Raw genomic sequence first — 27,961 nt, forward strand, 5'->3', positions numbered from 1 at the left:
GGATAACAATCGCTCCGTCTGTCTTTTGAATACATTAACATTTAGTCCAAATGTGCTATTTGCCATTATTTCAGATCTTAAAACGAAAGCAGCGAGTGGCCAATCTGCGCTGCCAGGCGACGGCACAAAGCACACCCGCAGTCAGTAACACAGGACTCGGGCGATGGCTATCTCACAGTAAGTCGTCCTCCCTCCCGGGCTGCAGTGGCTCAGCCAGCTCGCGCTCCCGGCTGGGGGACACTAGAGCACGGCTGTGTAATCAGTCGCAGCATGTGCCTGGCCCCCCTGACCCGCTAATCCTGAGAGACATTGATTGCAGCAGCAGAGATTGGAACACACAAGGGCCAGACGTGGGCTGCAGAAACAGTGCTTATCTTCCTTATTACACCCACCCTAATGCAGATCGCTCTTATCTCTCTATATTAGCTGCTAATTCCTCTCTCAGCATAGCCAAAGTCACCGCTCGGCCAGCTGTTTGCCAGACATAATAATGAGCGCAGGAGACTGCGGAGAGTGAGCGAGCAGGGACCCAGCAGACGGTATATTGTCCTGTATGAGACGCTGGGAGTCTGATCTCGCGTACGACTGTGATGTATCTATGAAAGCTTCTCCTTCCCCTGCCGATCACAACGGGCGCTAACATGAATTGTCTGACTCGCTGCAGTCAGTGATTGAAGTCGGGGTTTGCAGCGGCTCTTTGTGAAAGTACATTAGAATTCGCGGCCTAAGATGACGAATATAAAAAAGGAAAGGAAAAAAAAAAAAAGGCAAACGCTGTCTATCCCTTTATCGTAATCCTAAATTAGCTGCTAATCCGCTTCATGATCCCACATTGGGTTAAGTGACATCCAGCTGTAACGGGTGTAGGGTTAGAAGTCGGCTGAAGGCACGCACCCACAAAAGGGGGTATAAAACTATTTCAAAGACTTGGAACACAGTAGAGGTGAAAATGGAATTTCACTCCTGCGGTGTAAAACAGTATTACCTCTTCCGTCCACAGCCTACATACGCCGCTGCTCGTGTGTGGCCTGTAGCCAGTCAGGTCTGCTGTGACCATACACGGAGGGGTGGGGGTACGGTGCATGCTTCATTTCCTGTTCTTGTTACTAGTATATTATCCAGTCCGTCAATGCCGTAGCCTCCGCATACAGTAAGCCACTCCTTGCATGTTTGGCCATCAAAGAAGCCATTAAAACACCGTGGCCACCTATATAATGAGCTGCAGGCTTATGGGGCTTCACACAAGCATTCCAAAAATTTGTCAATTTAAAAAAAGACTGGAAGATCAGGGTAAACTGCATTAGGCATTGCCAGCCTGAGCTTCTGGAACCATAGAGGGACTCTCGGCGGCATTGGGATCACCCCACCATGATTCCAGACAGCAACAGGCCATAGTGTTCATTCTAGCACCCTGCACCTTTCAAAACATGTGCAGTTCCTCTTTCCTGCCTGGGGTGTCGCTCTCTGCTCTAGTGCTTCTCAGCACATTCTGGCCTGCGTTTTAGTACTGAGATACAGAGCAGAGTGTTCTGAGAAGCACCAGAGCAGAGAGCGACACCCCAGGCAGGAAAGATTAACTGCACATGTTGTAAAAGGTGCAGGGTGCTAGAACGAACACTAAGGCCAGTTGGCACCAGGACTGGTTTTCCTAGTTGAGTGGGGTTTGCAAAAAAAAGATGCACAGTACGAGCCCCCACTCTAGGTATAACCAAGTATAGCCAATTGCACCAAGGTTCTTACTCCTACCACAGGGTCATGGGTACAGAGGTAATGAAGGATTAAAAAAACACATTTTATTTCTGGTGAACTACAAGTCCCATATGGCATGGCTGTTACAAATGTCTGCTGAGGCAAGCGATTACTTGGATAGCCTTGCCCAGGAGGGACCTGTAGGACACCAGAAACAAAAATGTTAATAAAACGGTTTGATTTTTTTTCTTACAAATAAAGACTCTATACAAGTTTACTTTGTCTTGCTATATCTATTATTATTATCCTTTATTTATATGGCACCACACGGGTTCCGCAGCGTCCAATTATAGAGTACATAAATAATCAAACAGGGAAACAGCGAATTACAGTAGAAGACAATATAGGACACGTACAGGGTAACTAAACATAGCTACATCAGCAGGTGACACTGAGATGAGTTTCAGGGTGGCAGAAAACCATGGTCATTTGAGGATTATTAAAGTAAGAAAAGGATAAGCACATGATGGAAGAGGACCCTATTCGTGAAAGCTTACTCTCTAAAGGGGAGGGGCAGACAGACGTGACACAGACGGTGTAGACAGCACGGGTCAGAGGGTTAGGATGAGATTTGGCTGGGTTTGGTAAAGAAGTGGCTCTTAAGAGCCCGTTTGAAGTTCTGTAGAGAGGTGGAGAGTGAGGGGGAGAGGTAAAGAATTCCAGAGGAAGGGAGCAGCACGTGAGAAATCCTGGAGATAGGAGTGGGAGGAAGTAATCAGTAGGCAGGAGAGTCGGCGTCCATTAGCAGAGTGAAGAGGACGGATGGGAGTTTAGAGGGAGATAAGGTCAGATATGTAAATTGGAGAGGACTGGGTGAGTGCTTTGTAAGTGTGAGAAGTTTGAATTGGATTGTGTAGGGTAAGGTTGTGTGGGAGGGTGGGAAGATGATCAGCATAATCTTGGACATGTTGAGTTTAAGAAAGCACTGGGACATGAAGTAAGACATAGCAGAGAGACAGTTGGAGGTACGAATGGGGAGAGATCAGGTGAGGAAAGGTAGATTTGAGTGTCGTCAGCATAGAGATGATATTGGAAGTTAAAAGAACTAATGAGTTCACCTAAAGAAGATGTATAGAGAGAGAAAAGGAGAGGACCAAGAACAGAACCTTGGGGGACACCAACAGTTAGTGGAAGGGGGGGGGGAGGTAGTGCATGAGAGGAGACAGAGAAGGAACGATCAGAGAGGTAGGAGGACAGCCAGGAGAGGGCAGTATCACGCAGACCAAGATAGTGAAGGATTTGCAGAAGGAGAGGGTGGTCCACAGTGTTAAAAGCAGCAAAGAGGTCAAGAAGAATAAGCAGAGAGTAGTGGCCCTTAGATTTGGCTGCATGGAGGTCATTGCAGACTTCTGTGAAGGCAGTTTAAGTGGATTAGAGAAAAGGGAAACCAGACTGGAATGGGTCAAGCAGTGAGTGGGAGGAAAGAAAGGCAGTTAGGTGGTTATAGACAATACGCTCAAACAGTTTGGAGGCAAAAGGGAGGAGAGAGATGGGTCGATAGTTGGAGAGAGTGTTTGGATCAAGGGTAGGTTTTTTAAGAATAAGGGAGACAAGAGCATGCTTGAATGAAGAGGGGACAGTGCCTGATGAGAGGGAGAGATTGAGAAGGTGGGTAAGATGGGAACAGGCAGAAGGAGAGAGGTAGGGGAGGAGGTGGGAGGGGATAGGGTCAAGTGGGGAGGTGGTGGTCAGAGAGGAACGGATGAGGGCCAAGATTTCCTCGCCAGATACATGGGAGAAAGATAGTTTATTTCATGTTTATGTGTCCCATTGGCTTCCCTGGTCTCTCCAGTCTCCCCTCTCTTATAGATTATAGGGAATGCGGGAACAGGCTGGATGTGCCCAGTGGTGGGCTTCCCTGGTCTCTCCAGTCTCCCCTCTTATAGATGATGGGGAATGCGGGAACAGGCTGGATGTGCCCAGTGGTGGGCTTCCCTGGTCTCTCCAGTCTCCCCTATTATAGATGATAGGGAATGCGGGAACAGGCTGGATGTGCCCAGTGGTGGGCTTCCCTGGTCTCTCCAGTCTCCCCTCTTATATATGATAGGTAATGCAGAAGCTGGCCAGATGTGGTCAGTGGTGGGCTTCCCTGGTCTCTCCAGTCTCCCCTCTTATATATGATAGGTAATGCAGAAGCAGGCCAGATGTGGTCAGTGGTGGGCTTCCCTGGTCTCTCCAGTCTCCCCTGAACGGTTTGTAATTGGTGACCCCTTCATTTAATATCCAACCCATTAAATTCATACACATTTGTCAATCAGATCTAAAAGTTTTGCAGCAGCTCTGCAGCCAACGTGCTGCCCGATGGAATGTGACCTTATATCTTGTAATTATAATCTAGCCAAACATATTTTTTCCATGAGTGAAGTTTTTGAGAAGTTGTTTTGAAAAATATTTCCTTGATGAAACCCATAGCACTGCTAAATTCAATAAAGTGCTTTCTGTCACGTGTGACTTGGGGGGTAATTCAGACCTGATCGCTGTTGTGCATTTTTGCATAGCGTGCAATCAGATCTGAGCTGCGTATGCACCGCAGTGCGCAGGCGCGACGCACCGCAGCAACAGGGATTGCTGGTCAGCGACGGGATGGTGTGATAAATCCGATCGCATGGGTGTTCGCAAGGTGATTGACAAGATGAGGCAGTTTGTGGGTGGCAACTGACCGATTCCAGGGAGTGTCTGATGTCAGCTCCGCCCCCGATCAGCGAGAAGCAATCGCAGCGGCTGAGTACGTCCTGGGCTGCGCAGAGACTGCACAAAATCAGTTTGTACAGCTCTGCTACACAGGCGTTCGCACACTTGCACAGCGAAAATACCCTCCCTCCTGTAGGCGGCGACTATCTGATCGCAAGGCTGCAAAAAACGCAGCCCAGTGATCAGGTCTGAGTTACCCCCTTGGTCTTAAAAGAAAGGTATTTGTTTTCCTTGTTTGGTTGATGCACAGGATCTCCCACCATCAGTATAGGAATGGATTTTGGACATTATTCAGCTTTAGTTGCAGTTTTGCATCTCCACGGCCCGCGCACGCATCTGCCTCCGAATAGCCTCCTTTGTCTGGTGTTTTGGTAACGCTCTTGTTGTTACTCTTAATCTGTTGACTGGTTATTTATAGAGCAGCGTTGGATTTGATTCTCTATAAAAAAAACTGTATAACACTTAAATAATGATATGAATATGGGCAGGGCAGTGGCACAGGGCTCAGCATTGCTACTTTACCGTTCATATGTTCAGTATCCGTCATGTAGGATCTGTGAGAAGTTTGTATGTTCTGCCAGTATTAAAAATGACCTTTAATAGTGCTCCCCATCCGCTGATCCTGGCGTTTGCTCAGACGGTGGTGCCTTGTGGCGCGGTGCAGAAGATAACAGTGAGGAACACATTGAAATTTGCTTCAGACACTAAAGTGTTACAACAATATTATGAAACTTTCCTCTCAAATCCTAAGACCGGAGTGTTACAACTATATTATGAGACTTTCCGCTCAAATCCTAAGACCGGAGTGTTACAACAAAATTACTAAACTTTCCTCTCAAATCCTAAGAACGGACTGGTGGATGTCATCGTTTTACCAGTTTATTTGCCTCTGAGGTCTGTCAGTGCCTGTGTCCGGATGATGGTTGTTCTAAAGCTTCTGACTTTGGTATTCTTTGATGTTTAACCTCCCACCGTAAAGTACCTCTCAGCCCGCCCCCTCCCACTTTGGCATGATGCTGCCAATGATACGCACAGCGTGAGCAGCACTTACACAGAAAATTACTGCTAAAATAATTGCTGCTAAATACTTTCAAAATCTCTCTCCCTTCTTTATGTTTATTTCATATGCACAAATGATGGCTGCTTTCAGCTGCAAATTGAACCCCTGGAACTCCAACGAGCCAAGCCGATTCTGAAAGCACAAATTTAAAACTTTGGCCTGACGCGCGGAATACGGACCCGGCCGCACAGCGCTGCCGCGTCCTGGTTACAGTTTTTGAAATGAATGAGGCATAGCTAGGTCGTCTCTGCACGGAACTCGAATCTTATCTGCGTAATTGATTGACTTTCCCTTTATTAGTTATAGGATGAACTTGGACAAAGGACAAAACAGGATTATCCTACAACGGCGTCTCGCCACCTCCCCTAATCTGCATCAGCTCCTCTCCGAGAGGCCTGTGACTCACAGCTCAAAGCAAAGACAGGGGGGGAACCAGGGGAGCTATTCATTTCTCATGTCTAATATTGCAGTTATAGCTCAGCAATGTATTAAACGTTAAGCGCTTCCCGGTGATAGTTGCAGAATAGCGTAGGTTTCCCCTTTCAGCAGCAAAAGGCATGCGATGTTTTACATTAGCGGAGGAGGGCTATTAAACAGTTAATGAACAAAGTCTCCTGCGTGATGCGACACCCCCCATCTCCTGCGTGATGCGACACCCCCCATCTCCTGCGTGATGCGACACCCCCCATCTCCTGCGTGATGTGACCCCCCCATCTCCTGCGTGATGTGACTCCCCCATCTCCTGCGTGATGTGACCCCCCCATCTCCTGCGTGATGTGACCCCCCCATCTCCTGCGTGATGTGACCCCCCCATCTCCTGCGTGATGTGACCCCCCCATCTCCTGCGTGATGTGACCCCCCCATCTCCTGCGTGATGTGACCCCCCCATCTCCTGCGTGATGTGACCCCCCCATCTCCTGCGTGATGTGACCCCCCCCATCTCCTGCGTGATGTGACCCCCCCCATCTCCTGCGTGATGTGACCCCCCCATCTCCTGCGTGATGTGACCCCCCCATCTCCTGCGTGATGTGACCCCCCCCATCTCCTGCGTGATGTGACCCCCCCATCTCCTGCGTGATGTGACCCCCCCATCTCCTGCGTGATGTGACCCCCCCCATCTCCTGCGTGATGTGACCCCCCCATCTCCTGCGTGATGTGACCCCCCCATCTCCTGCGTGATGTGACACCCCCCCATCTGCTGCGTGATGTGAGCCCCCGCATCTCCTGCGTGATGTGACCCCCCCCATCTCCTGCGTGATGTGACCCCCCCATCTCCTGCGTGATGTGACACCCCCATCTCCTGCGTGATGTGACCCCCCCATCTCCTGCGTGATGTGACCCCCCCATGTCCTGCGTGATGTGAGCCCCCGCATCTCCTGCGTGATGTGGCACCACCCCATCTCCTGCGTGATTTGACCCCACCCCATCTCCTGCGTGATTTGACCCCCCCATCTCCTGCGTGATGTGACCCCCCTATCTCCTGCGTGATGTGACCCCCCTTTCTCTATCGTCCTAGTGGATGCTGGGGTTCCTGAAAGGACCATGGGGAATAGCGGCTCCGCAGGAGACAGGGCACAAAAAGTAAAGCTTTAGGATCAGGTGGTGTGCACTGGCTCCTCCCCCTATGACCCTCCTCCAAGCCTCAGTTAGATTTTTGTGCCCGGCCGAGAAGGGTGCAATCTAGGTGGCTCTCCTAAAGAGCTGCTTAGAAAAGTTTAGCTTAGGTTTTTTATTTTACAGTGAGTCCTGCTGGCAACAGGATCACTGCAACGAGGGACTTAGGGGAGAAGAAGTGAACTCACCTGCGTGCAGGATGGATTGGCTTCTTGGCTACTGGACATTAGCTCCAGAGGGACGATCACAGGTACAGCCTGGATGGTCACCGGAGCCTCGCCGCCGGCCCCCTTGCAGATGCTGAAACGAGAAGAGGTCCAGAATCGGCGGCAGAAGACTCCTCAGTCTTCTTAAGGTAGCGCACAGCACTGCAGCTGTGCGCCATTTTCCTCTCAGCACACTTCACACGGCAGTCACTGAGGGTGCAGGGTGCTGGGAGGGGGGCGCCCTGGGAGGCAAATGTAAACCTTTTTTGGCTAAAAATACCTCACATATAGCCTCCGGGGGCTATATGGAGATATTTAACCCCTGCCAGAATCCGTTAAGAGCGGGAGACGAGGCCGCCGAAAAAGGGGCGGGGCCTATCTCCTCAGCACACAGCGCCATTTTCCCTCACAGAAAGGCTGGAGGGAAGGCTCCCAGGCTCTCCCCTGCACTGCACTACAGAAACAGGGTTAAAACAGAGAGGGGGGGCACTAATTTGGCGTTAGGAATATATAAAAAAGATGCTATAAGGGAAAACACTTATATAAGGTTGTCCCTATATAATTATAGCGTTTTTGGTGTGTGCTGGCAAACTCTCCCTCTGTCTCTCCAAAGGGCTAGTAGGTCCTGTCCTCTATCAGAGCATTCCCTGTGTGTGTGCTGTGTGTCGGTACGTGTGTGTCGACATGTATGAGGACGATGTTGGTGAGGAGGCGGAGCAATTGCCTGTAATGGTGATGTCACTCTCTAGGGAGTCGACACCGGAATGGATGGCTTATTTAGGGAATTACGTGATAATGTCAACACGCGCCAAGGTCGGTTGACGACATGAGACGGCCGACAAACAATTAGTACCGGTCCAGACGTCTCAAAAACACCGTCAGGGGTTTTAAAACGCCCGTTTACTTTAGTCGGTCGACACAGACACAGACAGGGACACTGAATCCAGTGTCGACGGTGAATAAACAAACGTATTCCTTATTAGGGCCACACGTTAAGGGCAATGAAGGAGGTGTTACATATTTCTGATACTACAAGTACCACAAAAGAGGGTATTATGTGGGATGTGAAAAAACTACCGTAGTTTTTCCTGAATCAGATAAATTAAATGAAGTGTGTGATGATGCGTGGGTTCCCCCCGATAGAAAATATGGGCGGTATACCCTTTCCCGCCAGAAGTTAGGGCGCGTTGGGAAACACCCCTTAGGGTGGATAAGGCGCTCACACGCTTATCAGAACAAGTGGCGGTACCGTCTATAGATAGGGCCGTCCTCAAGGAGCCAGCTGACAGGAGGCTGGAAAAATATCATAAAAAGTATATACACACATACTGGTGTTATACTGCGACCAGCGATCGCCTCAGCCTGGATGTGCAGAGCTGGGGTGGCTTGGTCGGATTCCCTGACTAAAAATATTGATACCCTTGACAGGGACAGTATTTTATTGACTATAGAGCATTTAAAGGATGTATTTCTATATATGCGAGATGCACAGAGGGATATTTGCACTCTGGCATCAAGAGTAAGTGCGATGTCCATATCTGCCAGAAGATGTTTATGGACACGACAGTGGTCAGGTGATGCAGATTCCAAACGGCACAAAGGTGTATTGCCGTATAAAGGAAGAGGGTTATTTGGGGTCGGTCCATCGGACCTGGTGGCCACGGCAACTGCTGGAAAATCCACCGTTTTTACCCTAAGTCACATCTCTGCAGAAAAAGACACCGTCTTTTCAGCTTCAGTCCTTTCGTCCCTATAAGAGTCATATCTGCCCAGGGATAGAGGAAAGGGAAGAAGACTGCAGCAGGCAGCCCATTCCCAGGAACAGAAGCGTTCCAACCCTTCTGACAAGCTCTCAGCATGACGCTGAGACCGTACAGGACCCCTGGATCCTACAAGTAGTATCCCAGGGGTACAGTTTGGAATGTCGAGACGTTTCCCCTGCGCAGGCTCCTGAAGGCTGCTTTACCAAGGTCTCCCTCCGACAAGGAGGCAGTATGGGAAAAAATTCACGAGCTGTTTTCCCAGCAGGTGATAATTAAATTACCCCTCCTACAACAAGAAAAGGGGTATTATTCCACACTATATTGTGGTACTGAAGCCAGAAGGCTAGGTGAGACCTATTCTAAATCTAAAAAAATTTGAACACTTACAAAGGTTCAAATCAAGATGGAGTCACTCAGAGCAGTGATAACGAACCGGGAAGAAGGGGACTATCTGGTGTCCCGAGACATCAGGGATGCTTACCTCCATGTCCCAAATTTGCCCTTATCACTAAGGGTACCTCAGGTTCGTGGTACAGAACTGTCACTATCAGTTTCAGACGCTGCCGTTTGGATTGTCTACGGCACCCCGGGTCTTTACCAAGGTAATGGCCGAAATGATGGTTCTTCTTCGAAGAAAAGGCGTCTTAATTATCCCTTACTTGGACGATCTCCTGATAAGGGCAAAGTCCAGGGAACAGTTGGAGGTCGGAGTAGCACTATCTCGGATACTGTTACAACAGCAGGGGTGGATTCTAAAGATTCCAAAATCGCAGCTGATCCCGACAACAAGTCTCCTGTGCTTAGGGATGATTCTGGACACAGTCCAGAAAAAGGTGTTTCTCCCGGAAGAGAAAGCCAGGGAGTTATCCGAGCTAGTCAGGAACCTCCTAAAATCAGTGCATCATTGCACAAGGGCCATGGTAAAAAAATGGTGACTTCCTTCGAAGCAATTCCAGTCGGCAGATTTCATGCAAGAACTTTTCAGTGGGATCTGCTGGACAAATGGTCCGGATCGCATCTTCAGATGCATCAGCGGATAACCCTATATCCAAGGACAAGGGTGTCTCTCCTGTGGTGGTTACAGAGTGCTCATCTTCTAGAGGGCCGCAGATTCGGCATTCAGTTTTGGATGTTGGTGACCACGGAGGCCAGCCCGAGAGGCTGGGGAGCAGTCACACAAGGAAAAAATTTCCAGGGAGTGTGATCAAGTCTGGAGATTTTTCTCCACATAAATATAGCTAAGGGTAAATTTATAATGCTCTAAGCTTAGCAAGACCTCTGCTTCAAGGTCAGCCGGTATTGATCCAGTGGGATAAAACATCACGGCAGTCGCCCACGTAAATAGACAGGGCGGCACAAGAAGCAGGAGGGCAGTGGCAAAAACTGCAAGGACTTTTCGCTGGGCGGAAAATCATGTGATAGCACTGTCAGCAGTGTTTCATTCCGGGAATGGAAACTGGGAAGCAGACTTCCTCAGTAGGCACGACCTCCACCCGGCAGAGTGGGAACTTCATGGGGAAGTTTTCCACATAATTGTAAACCGTTGGGAATTACCAAAGGTGGACATGATGGCGTCCCGTCTGAACAAAAAACGGGACAGGTATTGCGCCAGGTTAAGAGACCCTCAGGCAATAGCTGTGGACGTTCTGGTAACACCGTGGGTGTACCAGTCGGTGTATGTGTTCCATCCTCTGCTTTTCATACCTAAGGTACTGAGAATTATAAGACGTAGAGGAGTAAGAACTATACTCATGGCTCCGGATTGGCCAAGAAGGACTTGGTACCCGGAACTTCAAGAGATGCTCACAGAGGACTTATGGCCTCTGCCGCTAAGAAGGGACTTGTTTCAGCAAGTACCATGTCTGTTCCAAGACTTACCGCAGCTGCGTTTGACGGCATGGCGGTGGAACGCCGGATCCTAAGGGAAAAGGCATTCAGGAAGAGGTCATTCCTACCCTGGTCAAAGCCAGAAAGGAGGTGACCGCACAACATTATCACCACATGTGGCGAAAATATGTTGCGTGGTGTGAGGCCAGGAAGGCCCCACGAAGAAATTTCAACTCGGTCGATTCCTGCATTTCTTGCAAACAGGAGTGTCTATGGGCCTCAAATTGGGGTCCATTAAGGTTCAAATTTCGGCCCTGTTGATTTTTCTTCCAGAAAGAAGTGGCTTCAGTTCCTGAAGTCCAGAAGTTTGTCAAGGGAGTATTGCATATACAACCCCCTTTTGTGCCTCCAGGGGCACTGTGGGATCTCAACGTAGTTCTGGGATTCCTCAAAACACATTGGTTTAAAACCAGTCAAATCTGTGGATTTGAAGCATCTCACATGAAAAGTGAACATGCTCTTGGACCTGGCCTGGACCAGGCGAGTGTCAAATTGGTGGTTCTTTTTTCTCAAAAAAGCCCATATCTGTTTGTCCATTCGGACAGGGCAGAGCTGCGGACTCGTCCCCAGTTCTCTCCCTAAGGTGGTGTCAGTGTTTCACCTGAACCAGCTTATTGTGGTGTCTTGCGCCTACTAGGGACTTGGAGGACTCCAAGTTGCTAGATGTGGTCAGGGCCCTGAAAATATAGGTTCCAGGACGGCTGGAGTCAGGAAAACTGACTTGCTGTTATCCTGTATGCACCCAACAAACTGGGTGCTCTTGCTTTTAAGCAGACTTTTGCTAGTTGGATGTGTAATACAATTCAGCTTGCACATTCTGTGGCAGGCCTGCCACAGCCAAAATATGTAAATGCCCATTCCACAAGGAAGGTGGGCTCATCTTGGGCGGCTGCCCGAGGGGTCTCGGCTTTACAACTTTGCCGAGCGGCTATTTAGTCAGGGGCAAACACGTTTGTAAAATCCTACAAATTTGATACCCTGGCTAAGGAGGACCTGGAGTTCTCTCATTCGGTGCTGCAGAGTCATCCGCACTCTCCCGCCCGTTTGGGAGCTTTGGTATAATCCCCATGGTCCTTTCAGGAACCCCAGCATCCACTAGGACGATAGAGAAAATAAGAATTTACTTACCGATAATTCTATTTCTCGGAGTCCGTAGTGGATGCTGGGCGCCCATCCCAAGTGCGGATTATCTGCATTACTTGTACATAGTTACAAAAATCGGGTTATTATTGTTGTGAGCCATCTTTTCAGAGGCTCCGCTGTTATCATACTGTTAACTGGGTTCAGATCACAGGTTGTACAGTGTGATTGGTGTGGCTGGTATGAGTCTTACCCGGGATTCATAATTCCTTCCTTATTGTGTACGCTCGTCCGGGCACAGTACCTAACTGAGGCTTGGAGGAGGGTCATAGGGGGAGGAGCCAGTGCACACCACCTGATCCTAAAGCTTTACTTTTTGTGCCCTGTCTCCTGCGGAGCCGCTATTCCCCATGGTCCTTTCAGGAACCCCAGCATCCACTACGGACTCCGAGAAATAGAATTATCGGTAAGTAAATTCTTATTATCTCCTGCGTGATGTGAGCCCCCGCATCTCCTGCGTGATGTGGCACCACCCCATCTCCTGCGTGATTTGACCCCCCCATCTCCTGCGTGATGTGACCCCCCCATCTCCTGCGTGATGTGACCCCCCCATCTCCTGCGTGATGTGACACCCCCCATCTCCTGCGTGATGTGACACCCCCCATCTCCTGCGTGATGTGACACCCCCCAGACTCCTGCGTGATGTGACACTCCCCATCTCCTGCGTGATGTGACCCCCCCCATCTCCTGCGTGATGTGACCCCCCCCATCTCCTGCGTGATGTGACCCCCCCCCATCTCCTGCGTGATGTGATACCCCCCCATCTCCTGCGTGATGTGACACCCCCCCATCTCCTGCGTGATGTGACACCCCCCCATCTCCTGCGTGATGTGACACCCCCCCATCTCCTGCGTGATGTGACACCCCCCCATCTCCTGCGTGATGTGACACCCCCCCATCTCCTGCGTGATGTGACACCCCCCCATCTCCTGCGTGATGTGACACCCCCCCATCTCCTGCGTGATGTGACACCCCCCCATCTCCTGCGTGATGTGACACCCCCCCATCTCCTGCGTGATGTGACACCCCCCCATCTCCTGCGTGATGTGACACCCCCCCATCTCCTGCGTGAAGTGACACCCCCCCATCTGCTGCGTGATGTGACCCCCCATCTCCTGCGTGATGTGACCCCCCATCTCCTGCGTGATGTGACCCCCCATCTCCTGCGTGATGTGACCCCCCCATCTCCTGCGTGATGTGACCCCCCATCTGCTGCGTGATGTGACCCCCCATCTGCTGCGTGATGTGACCCCCCATCTCCTGCGTGATGTGACCCCCCCATCTCCTGCGTGATGTGACCCCCCCATCTCCTGCGTGATGTGACCCCCCCATCTCCTGCGTGATGTGACCCCCCCATCTCCTGCGTGATGTGACCCCCCATCTCCTGCGTGATGTGACCCCCCCATCTCCTGCGTGATGTGACCCCCCCATCTCCTGCGTGATGTGACCCCCCCATCTCCTGCGTGATGTGACCCCCCCCATCTCCTGCGTGATGTGACACCCCCCCATCTCCTGCGTGATGTGACACCCCCCCATCTCCTGCGTGATGTGACACCCCCCCATCTCCTGCGTGATGTGACACCCCCCCATCTCCTGCGTGATGTGACACCCCCCCATCTCCTGCGTGATGTGACACCCCCCCATCTCCTGCGTGATGTGACACCCCCCCATCTCCTGCGTGATGTGACACCCCCCCATCTCCTGCGTGATGTGACACCCCCCCATCTCCTGCGTGATGTGACACCCCCCCATCTCCTGCGTGATGTGACACCCCCCCATCTCCTGCGTGATGTGACACCCCCCCATCTCCTGCGTGATGTGACACCCCCCCATCTCCTGCGTGATGTGACACCCCCCCATCTCCTGCGTGATGTGACACCCCCCCATCTCCTGCGTGATGTGACACCCCCCCATCTCCTGCGTGATGTGACACCCCTATCTCCTGCGTGATGTGACACCCCTATCTCCTGCGTGATGTGACACCCCTATCTCCTGCGTGATGTGACACCCCTATCTCCTGCGTGATGTGACCCCCCCATCTCCTGCGTGATGTGACCCCCCCATCTCCTGCGTGATGTGACCCCCCCATCTCCTGCGTGATGTGACCCCCCCATCTCCTGCGTGATGTGACCCCCCCATCTCCTGCGTGATGTGACCCCCCCATCTCCTGCGTGATGTGACCCCCCCATCTCCTGCGTGATGTGACCCCCCCATCTCCTGCGTGATGTGACCCCCCCATCTCCTGCGTGATGTGACCCCCCCATCTCCTGCGTGATGTGACCCCCCCATCTCCTGCGTGATGTGACCCCCCCATCTCCTGCGTGATGTGACCCCCCCATCTCCTGCGTGATGTGACCCCCCCCATCTCCTGCGTGATGTGACCCCCCCCATCTCCTGCGTGATGTGACCCCCCCATCTCCTGCGTGATGTGACCCCCCCCATCTCCTGCGTGATGTGACCCCCCCCATCTCCTGCGTGATGTGACCCCCCCCATCTCCTGCGTGATGTGACCCCCCCATCTCCTGCGTGATGTGACCCCCCCCATCTCCTGCGTGATGTGACCCCCCCATCTCCTGCGTGATGTGACCCCCCCATCTCCTGCGTGATGTGACCCCCCCATCTCCTGCGTGATGTGACCCCCCCCCATCTCCTGCGTGATGTGACCCCCCCCCATCTCCTGCGTGATGTGACCCCCCCATCTCCTGCGTGATGTGACCCCCCCATCTCCTGCGTGATGTGACCCCCCCATCTCCTGCGTGATGTGACCCCCCCATCTCCTGCGTGATGTGACCCCCCCATCTCCTGCGTGATGTGACCCCCCCATCTCCTGCGTGATGTGACCCCCCCATCTCCTGCGTGATGTGACCCCCCCATCTCCTGCGTGATGTGACCCCCCCATCTCCTGCGTGATGTGACCCCCCCATCTCCTGCGTGATGTGACCCTCCCCATCTCCTGCGTGATGTGACCCTCCCCATCTCCTGCGTGATGTGACCCCCCCCATCTCCTGCGTGATGTGACCCCCCCATCTCCTGCGTGATGTGACCCCCCCATCTCCTGCGTGATGTGACCCCCCCATCTCCTGCCTGATGTGACCCCCCCATCTCCTGCCTGATGTGACCCCCCCATCTCCTGCCTGATGTGACCCCCCCATCTCCTGCCTGATGTGACCCCCCCATCTCCTGCCTGATGTGACCCCCCCATCTCCTGCCTGATGTGACCCCCCCATCTCCTGCCTGATGTGACCCCCCCCCATCTTCTGCCTGATGTGACCCCCCCCATCTTCTGCCTGATGTGACCCCCCCCCATCTCCTGCCTGATGTGACCCCCCCCATCTCCTGCCTGATGTGACCCCCCCCATCTCCTGCCTGATGTGACCCCCCCCATCTCCTGCCTGATGTGACCCCCCCCATCTCCTGCGTGATGTGACACCCCCCCATCTCCTGCGTGATGTGACACCCCCCCATCTCCTGCGTGATGTGACACCCCCCCATCTCCTGCGTGATGTGACACCCCCCCATCTCCTGCGTGATGTGACACCCCCCCATCTCCTGCGTGATGTGACACCCCCCCATCTCCTGCGTGATGTGACACCCCCCCATCTCCTGCGTGATGTGACACCCCCCCATCTCCTGCGTGATGTGACACCCCCCCATCTCCTGCGTGATGTGACACCCCCCCATCTCCTGCGTGATGTGACACCCCCCCATCTCCTGCGTGATGTGACACCCCCCCATCTCCTGCGTGATGTGACACCCCCCCATCTCCTGCGTGATGTGACACCCCCCCATCTCCTGCGTGATGTGACACCCCCCCATCTCCTGCGTGATGTGACACCCCCCCATCTCCTGCGTGATGTGACACCCCCCCATCTCCTGCGTGATGTGACACCCCCCCATCTCCTGCGTGATGTGACACCCCCCATCTCCTGCGTGATGTGACACCCCCCCATCTCCTGCGTGATGTGACCCCCCCATCTCCTGCGTGATGTGACACCCCCCATCTCCTGCGTGATGTGACCCCCCCCATCTCCTGCGTGATGTGACCCCCCCCATCTCCTGCGTGATGTGACCCCCCCCATCTCCTGCGTGATGTGACCCCCCCCATCTCCTGCGTGATGTGACCCCCCCCATCTCCTGCGTGATGTGACCCCCCCCATCTCCTGCGTGATGTGACCCCCCCCATCTCCTGCGTGATGTGACCCCCCCCATCTCCTGCGTGATGTGACCCCCCCATCTCCTGCGTGATGTGACCCCCCCCATCTCCTGCGTGATGTGACCCCCCCCATCTCCTGCGTGATGTGACCCCCCCCCATCTCCTGCGTGATGTGACCCCCCCCATCTCCTGCGTGATGTGACCCCCCCCATCTCCTGCGTGATGTGACCCCCCCCATCTCCTGCGTGATGTGACCCCCCCCCATCTCCTGCGTGATGAGACCCCCCCCCATCTCCTGTGTGACCCCGTTGCATGGTATTATCTACGAATATGAACCCTGAAATTTGTGTTTCCTATTTGTGTAACTGAACATTGAATGTAAAAAAAAGTTTTTCCTGTTGCTTCAAATCCGCATCTAATAAAAAAAACAAACAAACAAACAGCCAAAAGCTAAAGTATGTGACACTCCTCCTTGGTTTGCGCATTTACCCTAACCTTAAAAGTCCTTCTCTTAGCTTATTTGCTAAGTGGCTTACTGTAAAACATCGCCGACGTTCTGTCGTCACGGAAACAGCTTTGCGCTAACTTATACGGCAGATCTCTACATTAGGGACAGAACTACTGTTGTCCACTGACCGCTTTGCCAAGATGGTTGAACCTTACACGGTGCAACAGCGCGGATGCACAGACCGTGACCGCTGTTGGCTATGAAGACTCCACACCCATGTACGCCATTGCTGATTCTCCCGCTCCCTTGCTAAACGGTTTGCCGTCGCTATCAGCCCTCCGAGGGTTGCTCACCATCGATGCTGGGACACTTATTCCTAAACCTTGTGTAGTGAAGGGCTCGGGGGCGCCTTGGCACGGCGACCAGATCTCCTGGGTAATTGGCAAGTCGGACATGAAATGCACTAAAGCAATTAAGATGATAGGGCTACAATACAGTAATTGTGTAACATTCAGATTAACCTGGATTCACGGTGGTTTTGAGACCCGCGCAATCTTTCATGTCAGTAGTTTGAGTTATTTCTCAATTTTTACTCTTGTTTGTCACAAAAGAAAAAATTGAAAGGTAATTTTCCCCCCGATGTCACTGTGATGATCCGGTAATTGTCAGTATAATTATAAGGATTGCCCATTGTTCCCATCGCTGCTTCTTACTGTCACCATTGATTCTCTCCTATTGTATCATTCCGGAAAACGGTGGAAAAATCACTCCTCGTTTATAACCCCAGCCGCTGTTAAATATTAGGGTGCGCGGAGTCATTTATATAAGTGATGAGGCATTGTGGATGATATGGATTTCCACTCTAGCTCCCTGTTACGCTGCAGCCTGAGAAGCGGCGCCGCGTGGACACTTAATACCGTACACTTCATTACACCGCACAATGGGCGCAGTCTTCCTGTCCTATTGCCATCACTATCGCCCCATTATTACATTTTCTGTCCGCCGTGGATTAGATCACAGGAGCGCTGGGCATTGTATTGACTGACGGTATTTTGTACGCCAGTGTCCAGACCAATTGTCAGATATTCGCAATGCGCCGGGTTCACTGTACAGATCGCTGTTTTTTTTTTGTTTTTGTTTCGGCCAAACAAAATTACATATTGTTTTAAGGGTAAGGCTGGTTTGAAGGCATACCGGCAAGTAAAGGAGAGAGACCAAACGCACATTAGAAAGTCTGAACACAGTAGTGCCAGCCTAATCATTGCTTGGCTACTTCTCCCAAGTGTGAGGGAGACAAATATGCCGTTTGATTTGATGCAGTACAGCAGGATTTAATCATTTTATGTACAGGCCTAAACAACCAGACCTGTTTGTATGTACAGTATGTACTATGGGGGTCATTCCGAGTTGATCGTAGCTGTGCTAAATTTAGCACAGCTACGATCGTTCACACTGACATGTGGGGGGACGCCCAGCACAGGGCTAGTCTGCCCCGCATGTCAGTGCCGCCCCCCCCCTGCAGAAGTGCAAAGGCATCGCACAGCGGCGATGCCTTTGCACTTCAAGAGTAGCTCCCGACCAGCGCAGCTTTAGCGTTCTGGCTGGGAGCTACTCATTGCTCCCCAGACCGTAGCGGCTGCGTGTGACGTCATGCAGCCGCTGCGGCCCGCCCCCCGTTCGGTCCGGCCACGCCTGCGTTGGCCGGACCGCTCCCACGAAATGTTGGCCAAACGCCGCCGTTCCACCTCCTCCCGCCCAGCGACCGCCTCTGCCTGTCAATCAGGCAGAGGCGATCGCATCCCTGCTACGGCCTTCGGCCGACTGGCATGTGCTGGTGCACTACGGCGCCAGCGCATGTGCATTAGGGACCCGTTCGCTCGGCTGCGACAAAAAGCAAGCGAATGGGTCAGAATGACCCCCTATATACAGGCCGCAGCACGCACCTCCAGGTCCTGCTGCCTGCATGGGCAGATCTTGTTGGCTGCAACGGATCCTGCTCCTTTTGCAGAACAGAGTCCCTTAATGGATAATCTGAATCTGGGTCAGGGGACCAATTCATGTGGCCTCTCGGCAGACAGTACACCGCACGTGACATTGTACGGGCTGCGGAAGGTCTGTCCGTACGCCATTGCTGTCTGCTGTAAACAGGGTGAAGTGTCTCCTATATACTGTATATATTTTTACTTTAAGAGCTTCATGTTTTCAAATACAGTGCAATCAAATTTTCCAAAGGCCAGATAGGGAGCCAGCCAATGAAAGCCGAAAAGTTGTATTTTTAAGTACGGATACTGAAGGGTTACGCGCCGGCCGTCACAGACGGATCCTCCTGTAATCTCTGCAAATGAGAGGTAATTAGTTAGTGTTGGAGCCAGTGGCGTGTGCGGGCGCTGGGATGCCAGGCTTGGTGGCATTTGTCACACGTGAGCGACAGAGGAGCGGGGCTGGATCTCATGCAGGACGAACGTCAGGGGTATTATACATATGTTACGGATCACCAGATCCCCAGGACGCATCCTACCCGTACAATCCAAACAAGTATTTGCAGGATGAGGTCTTTTTTCTGACTATATGAGAAGAATTTTTTTTTTTTTATAATATTGAATAGAACAAGTCCTCCAGTAACAATGTGTGTGTACTGTAGCGGTGTGTTTTGTGTATGTGCCCCTACCCCCCAATTTCCTGTGTACGGTCCATTTCTGCAGAGTAAAGCTTTTAAAGGCAAGACTGACAGAGCAGTTATAATTCAGTGTTAATCAAAGACTATTAACCTGAGTAATTGCACAGTCTGGAGAGTATAGAATGTTGCAGTGTGAGTGTTGCTGCCGACCCTGTACATTCTCTGTACGTAAGTTTACTATACTGTCCCTTTAAACTGGGACGCTCATGGGTTACACAGGTTCTGGGGCTGATTAATACCAGGTGACATGCAGGCTTGTAGTCAGCCAGCCACAGACCCTGTGTAGTTCATGAGTGTCCTGGTTTAAAGGGACAATATGGTAAGCCTGACTATAGCCACAGTCTTCCCAGCCTCTCATTGGCTGGTTACATGACCCTGATCTCTGTGTACCCCAGTGGCCTCCATAGTCCCCAGTCTCTGTACAATGTGGCAGCTTGGGGATGTGGAAGAATGGGAGATTGCAGCATTAATGTGCAGCCGTCAGATGTGCGGTAAATGTGTGACGCCAACTTGTTACCATGGGCAGGGGCTGTAAGGAATTTTCCCAGCACCTTTGTGGTATCCATGACACGGACAGGTCAGGCTGGGGGTAAAGGTAGTATTAGAAAGGTGTAACTAATCTGCTGGCTACCAGGGTGTATGTATGTATGCTTTTATGTATATTCATATACTTGTAGCTGTTCCTGGCATTTCCTGGGTTGTTGTTAATGTTATGCCCCATAATAGTGCCCTAGTTACTGTTATGCCCCATAGTAGTGCCCTAGTTAATGTTATGCCCCATAGCAGTTCCCTAATTCATCTTATACCCCACAGTATGTGCCCTCGTTACTGTTATGTCCCATACTAGTGCCCTAGTTACCGTAATGTCCCATAGTAGTGCCCTAGTTGATGTTATGCCCTATAGTAGTGCGCTAGTTATTGTTATGCCCCATAGTAGTGCCCTAGTTGTTGTTATGCCCCATAGTAGTGCCCTAGTTGATGTTATGCCCTATAGTAGTGCCCTAGTTATTGTTATGCCCCATAGTAGTGCCCTAGTTGTTGTTATGCCCCATAGTAGTGCCCTAGTTAATGTTATGCCCCATAGCAGTTCCCTAATTCATCTTATACCCCACAGTATGTGCCCTCGTTACTGTTATGTCCCATACTAGTGCCCTAGTTACCGTAATGTCCCATAGTAGTGCCCTAGTTGATGTTATGCCCTATAGTAGTGCCCTAGTTATTGTTATGCCCCATAGTAGTGCCCTAGTTGTTGTTATGCCCCATAGTAGTGCCCTAGTTGATGTTATGCCCTATAGTAGTGCCCTAGTTATTGTTATGCCCCATAGTAGTGCCCTAGTTGTTGTTATGCCCCATAGTAGTGCCCTAGTTGTTGTTATGCACCATAGTAGTGCCCTAGTTGTTGTTATGCACCATAGTAGAGCCCTAGTTATTGGTATGCCCTTTAGTAGGTCCCTAGTTACTGTTATGCCCCATAGTAGTGCCCTAGTTAATGTTATGCCCCATAGCAGTTCCCTAATTCATCTTATACCCCACAGTATGTGCCCTCGTTACTGTTATGTCCCATACTAGTGCCCTAGTTACCGTAATGTCCCATAGTAGTGCCCTAGTTGATGTTATGCCCTATAGTAGTGCCCTAGTTATTGTTATGCCCCATAGTAGTGCCCTAGTTGTTGTTATGCCCCATAGTAGTGCCCTAGTTGTTGTTATGCACCATAGTAGTGCCCTAGTTGTTGTTATGCACCATAGTAGTGCCCTAGTTATTGGTATGCCCTTTAGTAGGCCCCTAGTTACTGTTATGCCCCATAGTAGTGCCCTAGTTACCGTTATGCCCCATAGTAGTGCCCTAGTTATTGTTATGCCCCATAGTAGTGCCCTGTTATGCCCCATAGTAGTGCCCTAGTTACTATGTTCCACAGTAGTGCCCTAGTAAATGTTATGCCCCACAGTAGTACCCTAGTTCATCTTATACCCCATAGTAGTGTTCCAGTTACTGTTATGCCCCCTAGTAGTGCCCTTGTAAATGTTTTGCCCCTTAGTAGTGTCCTAGTAAATGTTATTCCCCACAGTATTTCCCTTGTTCATCTTGTACACCATAGAAGTGCCCTAGTTTACATTATGCCACACAGTGACCCCAGTACATATAATACTACACTGTATTGCCCCAGTTCATATTGGTAGACAACTATATGACTTGGGTGCAAGTGAACCGGGTCCCCTAAGTCTCAGGGCACCATAGCAATGACACCACCTGCACTCTAGCTATGCCCATGCATATTCCACTGACAACATGGTGCACAGTGTATGCTTGCGTATCTCTGCCATGGGGGATTGTCCACCTATACATTTATATTTATCAGAATATTCTATAGTGTAAAGATCCCTGCGGTGTAACAGGGTATATATGTGAGACCTGAGTAATATAGTAGGGTAGCCTTTGGCTCGTTGAGATCACATTGCCTGTGCTTCGTATTGTTCATCTGAGAATCACCTCATGTCTTTGTGTCCTTTGTCCTCTCAGGTACTCGGAAAGGAGTAACACGAAGTGTGTGGGGATCACCATAGAGACCCGGCCAGATTACTGCCTGAAGCGGCACCTGAGTGACATGCTGGTTTATGGCTGCACCAGGCTGGAGATCGGCGTGCAGAGCGTGTATGAGGATGTCGCCAGAGATACCAACCGGTAAGTGACCCCATTCATCCGCCGGTGTGACGTTACCCCATGTTTCCTGACGCAGCACTGCCTGCCTGCAACCCACGACACAGCCCCCTCCCTCATGTTACATCACCGGGACGTCACCTTTACAGCTTGTCTATATAACCGTGTACAGTCCCTGTTCATGTGCGTGTTCTTACCATCACATATTCACATCACGCCTTCCTAATTTCTTTTGTGAACTGGTATTTCCCCATTAAAAGGGGCAGCGGAATACCCTATTCACGTAATTGGCTGGTAACCTCGGCTTACTGTATACTGGACACTTCTTTCTGTTATATAGAGACAACGCTGGAATATTCCGTGTTGTGTAACTGGCATGAAAGAGACCCTTCCGGGTCTCAGAACTTTGATGAAATAGGATCATCCTGGAAGTTCTGTTCATAGAAACATGGAATGTGACGGCAGATAAGAACCACTCGGGCCCATCTAGTCTGCCCTTGTTTATATACTTTAGGTAACCTCAACCTTATTTGATCCTTATTTCTTTGTTAGGCTATCCTTATGTCTATCTCATGCATGTTGACATTGCTCTACTGTCTTAAGGCCCGTACACACTGGTCGATATATCGGCCGTTCACTTGAACGGCCGATATATCGCGGGACCGTCGGCCAGTGTGTACGGCCGACGCGATACGTCTGTGAACGACAGAGTTCACAGACGTATCGCGTCGGCCGCGCAGCACAGCCGACGGCCAATATATCTACCGATATATTGGCGCATCGCTGTGTGTGTACGGGGCGGTCGGCCGACCGCCCATACACATGCTGCGGCGGCCGGCGTTGATTGACAGCTGAACTGGGCAGGCGTGTGTACACGCCTGCCCAGTTCATGACGTCAGTCCCCGACGGATCGGGCAGTGTGTATGCTCAACACACTGCCCGATCCGTCCATAGATATATCTGCTGATCAATTGATCGGCAAATATATCTATTAGTGTGTACCCACCTTTAGCCTCTACCACCTCTGATGGGAGGCTGTTCCACTTGTCCACTACCCTTCTGTGAAGTAATTTTTCCTCAGATTTCCTCTGAACCTCCCCCCTCCAGTCTCAGTGAATGTCCTCGTGTCCTATTGCTTCTCTTCATTTGGAGAATGTTTCCCTCCTGGACTTTAAGACCCTTGATATATATGAAAGTTTCTATTGCGTCCACCTAGTCTACCTAGATCCTCAGTCATATGTTTTACCCCTCCTGGTGTGTCTGCCTTGTTATATATCTTTGTCATCTGCAAAAAGCATACTTTCCCTTCAGTACCATTTGCATAGTCACCAACAAAGATAGTAAAGAGCACTGGTCCTCTGCACCTGCCCAAGACACGGAATACCTTTCATCATACATCCCATGCAGTTTCCTTATCGTGAAAGCCCTCTCCCCGTCCTCTGGCAGAGCACTGTGTTAGGGCCTGAGTGAGTCAGCGGGGCTGATATAGGAAGATATGTTCCTCGCTGACGGCTGTGGGGGTTTCTGCTTAATGGATGATACAGTGGAAGATGTCAGTCTAATGTATTGTACAGGTTTCCTGCCAGGTTAGATGTGATGGCAAAGGATTGTGTCTTCCTTGCCGCTCTTAGTTCTGAATCATACAGAAAAGCAGCAAAGAATGTCTGCGCTTTCTGTGCAATAAATGACTTGTTACAGAAAGCAATGTGATCCTTCTAGCAAGCAGAGATCATAGAGAGCAGTGGCAGCTGTTTGACGCTGGTTAAACTTTTCCAAGAGTGTATTAAAGTGACTCCCCCCCCCCCCCCCCCCCCCCCCCCCCCCCCCACACACACCCCGTAAAGGCCTGAATGTGTATGGAGCTCAATGCCGGTACTCTTATTAATTAGAGATCAGCCCTTCCCATTGACAGAAGCACATATATTTGCTTGTCTAATGCATTATTCCTACTTGTCTGCAAATGAGGGCTCGGAAGGTTACCAGCTGCCCATCACTGATATAGGGGCATGATATTAACATATAGCTGAAACACTTTGAAATATAAATAAGAGTAATACATTAAATGTTTGTAAAGTGGTGTAATGGAGAAGTTTATGTTGCCCATGACACCCAGGTTTAATTTCTAAACTGCACAAGAAAAGGAAACAGTAAGAACAGTGGTCACCAGCGCTTGGTGGTTAAAAAGTATATAACACTGGATCAATCACAGTAAATAAAAACCTAGGACGGTAGGTTATGTTGAAAGAATATATATGTTACATTTAATATAAACATTCACTTAAAACCACAGATGTCATTAGGACACAATTGTTAAAATAAAAAATCATATATCATGACACATTTAAATGTCCCCTCGGTAAAGAACTGTATCATACCCCGGCTAGGACTCCCTCGGGAAATAAGTCCACACTAGATGGTTAGAGGAGTTCAATTTGATCCCTTTTCTCTGACGTCCTAGTGGATGCTGGGAACTCCGTAAGGACCATGGGGAATAGACGGGCTCCGCAGGAGACTGGGCACTCTAAAAGAAAGATTAGGTACTATCTGGTGTGCACTGGCTCCTCCCACTATGACCCTCCTCCAGACCTCAGTTAGATTTCTGTGCCCGGCCGAGCAGGATGCACACTAGGGGCTCTCCTGAGCTCCTAGAAAGAAAGTTTATTTTAGGTTTTTTATTTTACAGTGAGACCTGCTGGCAACAGGCTCACTGCATCGAGGGACTAAGGGGAGAAGAAGCGAACCTACCTGCTTGCAGCTAGCTTGGGCTTCTTAGGCTACTGGACACCATTAGCTCCAGAGGGATCGACCGCATGGAACTGGCCTTGGTGTTCGTTCCCAGAGCCGCGCCGCCGTCCCCCTTACAGAGCCAGAAGCAAGAAGAGGTCCGGAAAATCGGCGGCAGAAGACTTCGGTCTTCACCAAGGTAGCGCACAGCACTGCAGCTGTGCGCCATTGCTCCTCATGCACACTTCACACTCCGGTCACTGAGGGTGCAGGGCGCTGGGGGGGGCGCCCTGAGGGCAATATATGACACCTTGGCTGGCAAATCTACATCATATATAGTCCTAGAGGCTATATAGATGTAAAATTGCCCCTGCCAGTATTCCAGAAAAAGCGGGAGAAAGTCAGTTGAAAAAGGGGCGGGGCTTCTCCCTCAGCACACTGGCGCCATTTTCTCTTCACAGTGCAGCTGGAAGACAGCTCCCCAGGCTCTCCCCTGTAGTTTTCAGGCTCAAAGGGTTAAAAAGAGAGGGGGGGGGCGGCACAAAATTTAGGCGCAATATTGTATATACAAGCAGCTATTGGGAAAAATTCACTCAATATAGTGTTAATCCCAAAATTATATAGCGCTCTGGTGTGTCCTGGCATACTCTCTCTCTGTCTCCCCAAAGGGCTGTGTGGGGTCCTGTCCTCAGCCAGAGCATTCCCTGTGTGTGTGTGCGGTGTGTCGGTACGGCTGTGTCGACACGTTTGATGAGGAGGCTTATGTGATGGCAGAGCAGATGCCGATAAATGTGATGTCGCCCCCTGTGGGGCCGACACCAGAGTGGATGGATAGGTGGAAGGTATAAACCGACAGTGTCAACTCCTTACATAAAAGGCTGGATGACGTAACAGCTATGGGACAGCCGGCTTCTCAGCCCGCCCCTGCCCAGGCGTCTCAAAGGCCATCAGGGGCTCAAAAACGCCCGCTCCCTCAGATGGCAGACACAGATGTCGACACGGAGTCTGACTCCAGTGTCGACGAGGTTGAGACATATACACAATCCACTAGGAACATCCGTTACATGATCCCGGCAATAAAAAATGTGTTACACATTTCTGGCATTAACCCAAGTACCACTAAAAAAGGGTTTTATGTTTGGGGAGAAAAAGCAGGCAGTGTTTTGTTCCCCCATCAAATGAGTGAATGAAGTGTGAAAAAGCGTGGGTTCCCCCGATAAGAAACTGGTAATTTCTAAAAAGTTACTGATGGCGTACCCTTTCCCGCCAGAGGATAAGTTATGCTGGGAGATATCCCCTAGGGTGGATAAGGCGCTCACACGTTTGTCAAAAAAGGTGGCACTGCCGTCTTAGGATACGGCCACTTTGAAGGTACCTGCTGATAAAAAGCAGGAGGCTATCCTGAAGTCTGTATTTACACACTCAGGTACTAGACTGAGACCTGCAGATAGTGCTGCTGCAGCGTGGTCTGTAACCCTGTCAAACAGGAATACTATTTTGCGAACATAAGACGTCGTCTTATATATGAGGGATGCACAGAGGGATATTTTGCCGGCTGGCATCCAGAATTAATGCAATGTCCATTCTGTCAGGAGGGTATTAGAGACCCGACACTGGACAGGTGATGCTGACTTTAAAAGGCACATAGAAAATTGCGCTAACTATCGCCCGATATCCTTATTGAACCTAGACATTAAAATATATGCAAAGATCTTGGCTACTCGCCTCAATAGTGTGCTTCCTGATCTGATACATTATGACCAGGTGGGACGCCAGGCCAGGGACAACACTAGAAAAGCGATTGACATTATCCAATTGTTGAATGGCAGGCAAACCCCATCTATTATCCTCTCTCGACGCTGAGAAAGCATTCGACCGTATCTCATGGCCATTCTTATTTCAGACTCTACAGGCGTTCGGGCTATCGGCGGAATTTCTGACTGGGGTCTCTGCCCTCTACTCCTCTCCAATAGCAAAGGTTCTCACCAACGGAATACTGTCCCCCTCCTTCCCGTTAGCTAATGGGACTAGGCAGGGGTGCCCTCTCTCCCCCCTGGTGTTTGCCATGGTCATTGAACCATTGGCGGCTATGATAAGAAAGACTGGTAGTGTTCGGGGAGTGCAGGTTGGCTCACAAGAGTCTAAGATTTCGCTCTTCGCCGACGATGTACTACTATCTCTCACTCAGCCGCAGTCTTCCCTTCCCGCCCTATATCAGATTATAGAGGAATATGGATCCCTGTCAGGCTATAAAATAAATTTTACTAAATCTGAAGCCATGTTACTCCATGTACCTGGAGACCTCAAACGATCCCTGCAGTCCTCCTATGACCTTCGTTGGCAGACCAATAAGATTAAGTACCTAGGTGTTTATATTACTTCTCATTATAACTCCCTCTACACTGAAAATTTCCCGCGGACACTGACCAAGATCAAATCTGATTTGGCAAGATGGAGGACACATATTATATCCTGGCTGGGTAGGATTATTGCCCTCAAAATGACAGTTATGCCACAACTTCTGTACCTCTTCCAAACTCTACCTGTGAGGGTGCCGGAGAAGGTTCTCAGAGATGCCCAGGCCTCATTTGTGAAGTTTGTATGGAACGACAAACCCCCACGGATTGCCTTCACCGTGCTCCGGCTCCCCCGCTCCGAGGGGGGTCGAGGATTTCCTGATGTCAAATTTTATTATCTGGCTAGCCATCTAAGCCAAATGGTGGCCTCATTTGTACCCCGCGGCTGTATCGCCTGGGTTGATCTTACTGCGCTCTCTATGGGAATTCGTTCACTGGCTTCGCTGTGGGGCCTGGGCAAATCACACCTGCTGGCACTCAGAAACACCTCTCCCTCCCTTAAATTTCACCTATCTATCTGGCACAAATCTTTTGCGAAATATAATCTGTCCTCCTCACACTCCCCTCTTACACCCCTATGGGACAACCCGGATTTCCCCGCGGGGGTCCCTCCCCGTAAGTTCACATCCTGGTTTAATGCCCGGATCCTTGTGGTCCACGACCTATCCTTACAAGGCCATTGGATGTCAATAGACGATATTAAATCCAAATTTCCCTCACTATCCCCTCCTTTCTTTGAATATTTTCAGCTTCGCCATTTCCTCCTCTCCCTGCCTCAGGTCGACGCTCAACGGGACCTTACTCCCTTTGAGTCTCTATGTCTTGCAAAACCCATA

General features: G+C 50.6%; 1 protein-coding gene across 1 annotated transcript in view; it reads left to right on the plus strand.

The window, feature by feature from the left end:
• The window catches only part of ELP3 (elongator acetyltransferase complex subunit 3), a 298,536-nt gene that overhangs the window by 104,478 nt on the left and 166,097 nt on the right, over positions 1 to 27,961 (plus strand). The window contains exon 8 of the mRNA XM_063915039.1: positions 21,907 to 22,068. Within this exon, the coding sequence (XP_063771109.1) occupies positions 21,907 to 22,068 (162 nt within the window). The remainder of the gene's footprint in view (positions 1 to 21,906; positions 22,069 to 27,961) is intronic.

This window comes from Pseudophryne corroboree, chromosome 4 (genome assembly GCF_028390025.1).
Source record: "Pseudophryne corroboree isolate aPseCor3 chromosome 4, aPseCor3.hap2, whole genome shotgun sequence".
In the NCBI taxonomy this organism is placed as follows: Eukaryota; Metazoa; Chordata; class Amphibia; order Anura; family Myobatrachidae; genus Pseudophryne; species Pseudophryne corroboree.